The following is a 9,582-nucleotide window of genomic DNA, read 5'->3' on the forward strand; positions in this document are numbered from 1 at the left end:
AAAATCATCCTCTTTCTCCTGAGTATAATCTTCAGCCTACTTCCTTCTCTTCTGTGTCCATTTTATTACTTATTTGTTATGTTCCTTTGCATAGTCAGATCCTAGCCTTTCTATGTTGTCCAGGGAGCTCTTGAAAAGAAGAAGTTGTTTACCTCAGACCCCAAAATATCACAGATGCTTATTTATGTGTACCATCCTGCACTGTCATAGAAGATTTCACAAGTTGTAAATTACAAAATGCCAAGAGGTGTTAGTTACTTAGAGTTGGTTGGGTTATGGTGAGAGTGACTTCCGCTAGAGTTGTGTAACTTGCAATTCCTACAGGTCTTCACCTTCAGTGGGGAGAAGCAGAGTTGGAAGGCCACCAGGCTTGGACACTGCAGAGGAAGGGTGGAGGAGGGACTCCCTGAGGCCTACTTCCTCCTCTTTTGTCTTCAGTGGTCCTTCCAGCAGCAGAGCTCTGATGGTTTCTCTCCATCTGCCTCAGGTGGATTCCAAAAGGCCTGCAGTAATGGCCCAGGTCTTTCAGAAGGGGGACAGACAGTGACTGTTTTCTGGCACAAGTGGGTACAAGCAAGAACGGAGTTTCGACTGCTCTGCTTTCCATTTCTGCTCACGTTCTCTGCCAGTGGCTTTCAGCCCCAGACTACTACCTCCTGCCTCACTTCAGTTCAAAACAACCATCCATCTTCCCGTGTGTTGCTCAAGAATTTTTGTTAAGTTCTTGGATTCTGTGTTCCTCTGTATAGTTTCTTAGGGATTGTTTGGTGGAGGGAACCAGAAAATACGCCTAATTTTCCATGTTGGCAGAGCCACAGTGGAACACTTTTTCCTTCTTTTTACAGTAACTTTATTTTTAAACTTTAATGTTCTTAATACAAGTGGAACAAATGCTTATTTCAGAAAAGCACAGACAATACAAGCATACCTTTCTTCCCAGGTACGATGGTTTTTGCATTAACCCTTGTGTGAGCAGGCCTCTTCGTGCCATTTTGGCATGTGCTAACTTACCGTTTCTGTGTCACATTTCAGTAACTCTCATATATTTCACACTTTCTCATAATGCTACTGCAGGGTTAATAGACTCCAGGATAGTATAAACATACCTTGTATATACACTGTGAAATGAACAAAACAATAATTCATGTGACTCATTTTATTGTGACATTGGCTTTATTGTTGTAGTCTGGAACTGAACTTGTAATATTGTCATCACCAAGTTAGGCCTCTGTTGTTTGCCATCGAATTAGTTCCAATTACTAGTGATCCTCCATTGGGTTTCTGAGGCAGTAAGTCATAACGGGGAGAGGCTGCACATTTCCCACTGGTAGATTTGAACCACCGATTACTCTTCATTTTATATAGCATACGCATTTTCTTGCACTGTGTTATTTTACAGAAACATTTTGCCTGCATAATACTGCATTATCCAGAGGAAACACAATTTAACCAGTTTTCTACTGTTGGCCATTTGGGTTATGGATCTTTTTAAAAATCCTCTTGTCATTTCTAGGACTTTCTAGTGGAATAAAGTAGTTTATTTAGCCCTTTACTCAAATTCTGTTGTTTCTATTATACAGTATACTATCAGGACTCATGTTGTTAGGAGCACAGTCCTGGAGCTGAGAACACATAGATTTGAATCCTAGTTGTTATTCTTTTCATTTAACCACTGTGAGAGGGGAGTAAATATGTATGAATTAATGCATAGAAAATGAAGTTGCTCTGTTAGCTTACACTCAAATCATAGTTTTGTTCCTCATGGCTTTCAGCAGTTGAATTTTCAGAAGTAGTTCACAGGGTGCACTTCCAAGACAGCTATAGGTGGATATGAACCGCTAACCTTTTGGTTATCACTCCAGCATGTTTTGATGCCTTTGAATTGTAATGTTGGAGAAGAGTATTAAATATGCATGGACTGCTAAAAGAACAAGGAAATCTGTCTTGACAGAAGTGCAACTGGAGTGTTCCTTATAGATAAGAATAGTGAACTTTGATTCATATATTTGTCAGGAGAGGCCTGTCCTGGGGGGGGGAGGGGCGAGATAGCATCTTGGGAAAGGAGAGGGTCAGAGAAAGAGGAAGACTGAAGAAGATGAATGAACACGACTGTAACGGTGGGCTTAAGCATGATGCATTTGCCACAGGACAGGCCAAATGCAGTGTTTTATTCATCAAGTTGCTCTGAGTTATGGTCAACTTTGACATCTAATGGCAAGAACAAACACATAAACTGTTTACACCATCCAGGCACTACTATTAACAGTTCTTATTGCTAGCTAGGTAACAATTTTGTTTTTCAATCTGAGCCACCATTTTCTTATCTATTAAGTGGGCATAGCAGTTTTTGTTCGGTTTCAATGAGCTGACGTAAGCAAAGGCCTCAGCTGGCCATCTTAACACAGAGAGAACACTCAGGCTTTAGATGTTGTTTTTGTCAGTGTGTTATGTTTCTTATTAAAACGGATCTGGTTAATGGAAGTCTGCAGTCAACCATATAAGATCAAAAGGGCAACATTTGTCCAGAGACAAAGTTCAGAAGGCCAGAATAGTTAGGAAAGAATGATGGGAACAAGATTCTTAACACGGGAGGAAGTGGGATGAGCAAAGCTGCATTGTGGGACGTACGGTCAAAGTCATGAAACACCGTATCTATGAATTGTTGATTGGAGGACTAAGTTGTCCTGTACACTTGCACCCGAATGCCAATAAAAAGGTTTTTATAAAAACAGAAGTAGTTCACTCATCATCTAATCCAGATAGTCTTTGGCCACTCATTAAGTTTACACTAAATTTTGCATTCCACTCCTATTCCTGGCCTTACCAAAAACAAGTAGTCTGACATCCTTTCCTATTTTCCCTCCAGCCCAGCTTCACGAGCTGGAAGGCCTCAGGACCATTGGCGTTACAACCAACGGCATCAACCTCGCCCGGCTGCTACCCCAGCTTCAGAAAGCAGGCCTCAGTGCCATCAACATCAGCCTGGACACCCTAGTACCAGCCAAGTTTGAGTTCATCGTCCGTCGGAGAGGTGATTGGATGTCCACCCTAGGGCCCATGTTGCTGGGGAGTGTGTGGCTGGGGCCAAGCAAGGAGCCTGGTTTCTCTTTAGTCTCTGGGCTGGAGAGAAGCCTAGATGTTTATTCTTTACCCTTTATTTCCGCTAAATGTCCTTTGTCTCCAGAGCCACACCATTGGGGGCTCTCGGGATCAAAGAATAATAAGCTAGTTGATTAACTACTATTTTTCTATAGCTCATGAGCCAAGAATGCATTTTATAAATGAACATTTTCAATCAATTTGACGATACCCCTAACCAAATGCATTTTCATCCAGTCAGGATGACCTCCACTGGGCTTCTGAGGCTGTAAATATTTACAAGACTGCCTATTTCTTGAGGAGCAGCTGGATGATTTGAGCCCATGACCTGTTGGTTAGCAGTCCAATACATAACATATCAAGAGCTCCTTAATTTAATGATAGGAAATATAAACTCTGAACCCCAATTAGGGAAAATTTATCCACCCTTCCTATAAAAAAATTGTGTAGACAAATATTATATAAAATTAATTGCACTTTATAAATTTTTTGTACATTTTTAGTTTGGTTAGCAAGAACTTTTTGACCTATACCTAAACCAAAGTCATTGTCATTGAGTGAATTCTAACTCAACAACCCAGTAGAACAGACTAGGATTGCCAATGGGGGCTTCCAAAGCCGTAATCCATTATGGAAGTGGATTGCTAGATCTTTATCCTGCCATGGGACTGGTGGGAGGAAAAGAAACTCTGACATTTTGATTAACAGCTGAACACTTAGTCACTAGGCCATATGTACTTAATATTTTTCCTATTAGCCCCCAAAGCCTAATAAATTTACTGTCTCTTCTTTAAAAGAAGAAAGTTTACTGTAAAAGGAAGTTACTGACTCCCAAGCTAGGTTGTCTCTCGGCTCCTCACAGCAGTAGGCACTTTCCTGTGTGTTGTGGGATGGAGACAGGAGGAGGAAGAGGTCCCTGACCCTTCTCTTTCCTTCCTCTCTGCAGGTTTCCACAAAGTCATGGAGGGCATCCACAAAGCCATCGAGCTGGGCTACAACCCCGTGAAGGTGAGCACTGGCCAGTGCTGCCCACACTGACTTCCTGTGCCACTTGGTTTGACCTCCTTCTACCTTCCTAGCCTCTTGGACAGCTCCCAACCCTAGTTAGGCCGCTAGTATTGGAGGTGTATCTCCAGTACCATGATTCCCTTGCCACTTGCATATAGTACTGGTCCCACATGAGGATGAGGGGGAAGATTGATGCACCCGTGGAATTATTTCCTAGCTAGAGGAGAACTGGGGGCAGATAAGAAATGGCCCACCCCTTGACACACTTAGCTACACACCAGACCCCTAAAGATCATTCGCATAGAAGGAAGTGGGCAGCCTTCATTGTCATCTTGTTCTCTGGTCAGGTGAACTGTGTGGTGATGCGAGGCCTCAATGAAGACGAGCTTCTGGACTTTGTGGCTTTGACTGAGGGTCTCCCCCTGGACGTGCGCTTCATAGAGTACATGCCCTTCGATGGTCAGTGATGTGGAGGGACAGCAGACCTGGGCCATGCACATAGCATCAGTGCATGCTAAGGGTGGTAGAAAAGGTGAAATGTGGGTGGTGCTGACCTGGGAGCTTTCCTGGGGATGGTGAGTGGGAACTGGGCAGGCACCGGATCCAGATTAGTGGCAAGGGGGACTGGAGGCTCCTCAGAGTCTTCATGGGTGTGGTTTGAAGTAATAATTTGGGTCAGAGCCTCCTGATCTCCCACAGGAGAGGGTGGAAAGCTAATTCTTGTGCTGTGTGGGAGGATGGACTTGAAGACTCTGAAGCCCTTTCTGCTCTCTGATGATTCAGCCATTCCACTTGCCTTCTCCAACCAAAATACAGGCAACAAGTGGAACTTCAAGAAGATGGTCAGCTACAAGGAGATGTTGGACACAGTGCAGCAGCGGTGGCCAGAGCTGGAGAAGCTGCCAGAAGAAGAGTCCAGCACAGCCAAGGTTGGGAAGCTAGAAGAGGAAGGGAGGGAAGAGAGTGCCTCCACCCTAGTGAAGGGAAAATTAAAGTCATATTAACAGTGGTGGGGGACAGTACAGTATATGCAGTATCTGCAATAACTTCAGGGTTTTTTGATGGATAAAAAAGTAGACGCTGTTAAAGAACTTAACCTCAGCAAGAGGGACGAGGTACTGCTCATGCTGTATTTCCTCTGGATATGCCACCTGCAGGCGCCATCAGCCTTACAGCTTCCCCTCAGGTCACACCAGGTACAAGAACATGCTTCAGAGAGCTCATGGGCCATCATACCTGGCCTCTTCTGTTGCCTGCACCTGCAGGGCCTTGAGCACTCCCTAACTTTGGGCGCCTCTGGGCAGGAGTTATCATTGATAACTTCAGTCCTTACACCATCGATCACGATGTTCCCTATTGGCCCAGTGGTGAGGACCTTTGTTTTCTTGGCATTGAGATTTAATCCATACTGAAGGCTGTAGTCCTTGGTCTTCTGCAGTTAATGTTTCAAGTCCTCTTCCAACAACAGGAGGCGACAGCTTGAACAAAGTAGCTCATCTCTGTCCTTTACAACTGCTCTTCCCCTCCAGGCTTTTAAGATCCCCAGCTTCCGAGGCCAGATCAGCTTCATCACGTCCATGTCTGAGCACTTCTGTGGCACCTGCAACAGGCTACGGATCACAGCTGACGGCAACCTCAAAGTGAGTGTCCCTGACCCCCACCTTATCCCCTTCTCTACAAGGCCTTATGGCAAGTTCTCTTCTGAATATCTCCCCCTACCTCTGCTCCTGACTACCAGGGATGCTATTTGGTGAAATGGTGTTAGACTTGAGGGCACTGTTGGAGTAGCGGGTAAGGCTGAACACATGGTTTCTGTGGAACTTGCCCTGGGATTCTTTCCTTCCTTTGGTCCCTAAAGTAGCTACTGAAGGGAAAGTGTGTGAAGCACTTTGCCTAATTGGCCCTTCCCACTAGGCCAAAGGCTCAGCTCTGAAATCAGCATTCTGTCCTCACTCACTGTGGAGAATATAAATGAGGCAGAAGATAACGGCTGTTTAGTGTTGTTGTTAGGTGTTGTCGATTTGAGTCTAGCGCTTTGTCTGACATACCTTGGACATATTGTAAGGAGGGACAGGTCCTTGGAGAGGAGAGGGACATTATGCTTGGGAGGGTGGAGGGACTGCACAGAAGGGGAAGACCCTCTATGAGGTGGATTGATTCAGTGACTGAGGTAATCGGGATGGGTGTGTCAGAGGCAATGCGATTGGCACAGGACAGAGCAGGGTTTAGGGCCGTTTACATAGGGTCGCTATGAGTCGCAAGTGACTTGACGGCATATAACAAAAGCAACAACAAACCTGAACCATGTTCTGTCTGGTGCCATTCTAATGCAGTGTTCATTATCTATCCATTCTTTGGCCATTCTCCCCCCTTTACCCCTAATTGCCATCCTATTATTACAAAAGTGGGCTTAAATAGCACTGAAAAAATTAGACAACCATTTGCAGAATACTGAAGCAAGATTCACACCCTACACCATACTCAAAATCCAACTCAGAGCTTGATCAGGGCCATAGGAATAAAACAGAAAACTATACAGTTCATCAGAGAAAAAAGAAGAACAAACTTGGAATCCCTAATATATGGCATGAATAGACTTGTCAGCATAACATAAACACCTACGGCAAGGAGAGGATAAAATAGTAAGACCTTCTAAAAGTCAAATCCTTCTGTGCATAAAAAACCCCCTAAAACCCAAACCCCAATAGAGTGAAAAGGAAGCTCACAGACTAGAAAGACATAATTGGTAATTACACATCTGATAAGGAACCCTAACTAAAATTTATCATATACTCCAGCATATCAACAAGATATAGACAGACATCTCAGTCACAAAATGGGCAGAAGAGATGAATAGAAGCTTCACCAAAGAAGAACCTCACATGACCCAAAAACACATGGAAAAGTGCTCAAAATTACTATTAGAGAGATGCAAATCAAAACAACAATAATATAGCATCTTACCCCAGCAACAATAACAAAGCTCAATAGAACAGCAAACAACAAAATGCTGATGAGGAGGCAGAGAAACCGAAAATTTCCAACACTGCTGGTAGGAATATAAAATAATACAATCACTAAGGAGGGCAGTCTGGCACTTCCTTAAAAAGTTGGAAATAGAAATACCGTTTGACCCAGCTATCCCCCTACTGGGAATAGATCTCAAAGAAATCAGAGCTGTGACACAGATATATGCACACTCGTGTATATCACAGCATTATTCACAATAGCAAAGATATGTAAACAGCTCACATGCCTATCAACAATTGAATAGATAGAGAAACTCTGGCATATCCACATAATGGAATACTATGCAGCATCAAAAAATCATGAACTCATAAACCAATACACAATGTGGATGAATCTGGAAGACATTATGCCGAGTAGAATATCTCAGTCACAAAGGGACAAATACTGCATACAGCCTTCCTGAATTTAAACCATGCAGTGTTCCTTTGCCCCATTCAAACAACAGCTTCTTGATTTAGGTATAGATTTCACATGAGCGCAATTCTGGGATTCCCATTTTTCTCAATGTTAGCCATAGTTTGTTGTTCTCACAAACAAAAGCCTTTGCATAGTCAATAAACACAAATAGACATTCTTCTGGTATTTTCTGCTTTCAGCCAGGATCTATCTGACACCAGCAATGATAGCCCTGGTGCCAGGGCCTCTTCTAAACCCGACTTGAACTTTTGGCAGTTCCCTGTTAATGCTCTAGCTGTTTTGGGGTTATCTTCAATAATACTTTGCTTGCTTGTGATATTAATGATATTGTTCTGTAATTTTCACATTCTGTTAAGTCACTTTTCTTGGGAATGTGAATAGGAACAAATATGGCTCTCTCTTCCAATTAATTGGCCAGACAGCTGTCTTCCATATTTCCTGACATAGACTAATTAGAAGTATGCTGTTGTTGTTAGGTGCTGCTTAGTTGAGTAGAACTCCTAGCAATCCTGTGAACAACTGATCTGAACCCTGTCTTACCCTGTGCCATCTGCAAAATTTCTTACACACTCAAGACCATTACTGTGTCAACCCACCTGCTTTAGGGTTTTCTTCTCCTTCACTGTCCCTCCACCTTCCCAAGCATTATAGGAATTCTCAAAGGAATAACCTCTCCTAGAAATTTGACCAAAATATTTGAGACAAAGCTTCATCATTGTCTTCAAGGAACACACTGGCTGCACCTTCTCCAAGACAGTCGTATCTTCAGTGCTTTTCTCCAACACTATAGATGTTGGACATCAAATCTTCTTCTCTCATTTTTAGTCATTGTCCAGATCTCAGATGCATAACAAGTGACTGAGAAGAGTATGTCCTGAAACAGGCACACCTTAGTTCTCAAATTGATATCATTGCTCCTCAGTGATTTGGAGTGGTCCCTAACTATAGACTTTCCCAGTCCAATAGGACTGGACTACGATTAGGACTATAGAGAGCGCTAAAGAGCAAACCAGAGATAAGGTGTGACAGCAACTGAATATCAAATGAAGGGTCAGAAAGGATGTAAGGATTGTAAGAACTGAAGAAGAGCTTTGTATACCTTAGTGAGCCTTGAAAAGGGAATAAGGTTGAAGTGAGGGGAGAGAGGGGTGAGTATTTGGAACTCAGACTAATTCTACAAAGGGAAATTAAAGTCAGATACTGTGTAGAGATGTTAAACACCCAGTTAAAAGGTGAAGAGTGTTCCATTAACCACAGGACATTGAGAACTTTTCTGAATGAAGCCAAGTCATGAGCCCCACCTATGTTTAAAGAATAACTTGCTGGTTCGAACCAGTGATCGGATAACAGATGAGATGACCATTTGGTAATATTCCCAATATGTGAGAGTGAGGTGAAGATGAGAAGGAAGGATCAATGATAATGTGTGTCGAGGGAGAAATGGAAAATGTCGAGTTGGCTGGTTGACCTTGGCCTAGTTAAGGCTGGTGGGGTCATGGTGGGTGCAAATGCTTGTAGCTGGCTATCTAAATGGAATTTCTAGCAGGTTGTTAAAAAGATTGGAGTCTTGGGGGTGTGGGGGGCCTGGAGTTGTGGAATTGACTGGGACTATAGGTGGTATCTGTATCAATCAGGGTCTCAGCAGGAACTGGAAAGTGAGGTTCTGAAGCAAATATAATGAAGAGGCTATTTATAGTGCAGAGCCAAGTTAATAAATATGGAATACTGAGACATTAGAAATAAGCAATAGCGAAAGCCATTCCTTTCTTTGCCGAAGGGACAGAGGAACAAGTTGTATCATTAGAGCCTTGGAGAAAAGGTCTCCTGACTGGAGCTATAATTGTAGATCCACAGATGCCAATCAGGGAAGAAACAGGGAAAAATACCCCACCCATCCTGCCTTTCTTCTTAGCCTCTGAACTGCCCCCAGGCTGAAGTCAGATGGAAAGGAGCCATGAGATGTAGCTCACAACATGTAGCTTCCTAGTTAAAAAGAAGAAATGAGAATGGAGCCCAGGGTTGGTGAGG

The 9,582-nt window shown here is 43.2% G+C and overlaps 1 protein-coding gene across 1 annotated transcript in view; it reads left to right on the forward strand.

Moving 5' to 3' along the window:
• The window catches only part of MOCS1 (molybdenum cofactor synthesis 1), a 40,741-nt gene that overhangs the window by 29,024 nt on the left and 2,135 nt on the right, over window positions 1–9,582 (forward strand). The window contains exons 4-8 of the mRNA XM_006882015.1: window positions 2,867–3,031; window positions 4,046–4,107; window positions 4,455–4,566; window positions 4,924–5,036; window positions 5,637–5,747. Of these exons, the coding sequence (XP_006882077.1) occupies window positions 2,867–3,031; window positions 4,046–4,107; window positions 4,455–4,566; window positions 4,924–5,036; window positions 5,637–5,747 (563 nt within the window). The remainder of the gene's footprint in view (window positions 1–2,866; window positions 3,032–4,045; window positions 4,108–4,454; window positions 4,567–4,923; window positions 5,037–5,636; window positions 5,748–9,582) is intronic.

The sequence above is a fragment of the Elephantulus edwardii genome, unplaced genomic scaffold (assembly GCF_000299155.1).
Source record: "Elephantulus edwardii isolate Elephantulus edwardi_28Jun2011 unplaced genomic scaffold, EleEdw1.0 scaffold00017, whole genome shotgun sequence".
In the NCBI taxonomy this organism is placed as follows: Eukaryota; Metazoa; Chordata; class Mammalia; order Macroscelidea; family Macroscelididae; genus Elephantulus; species Elephantulus edwardii.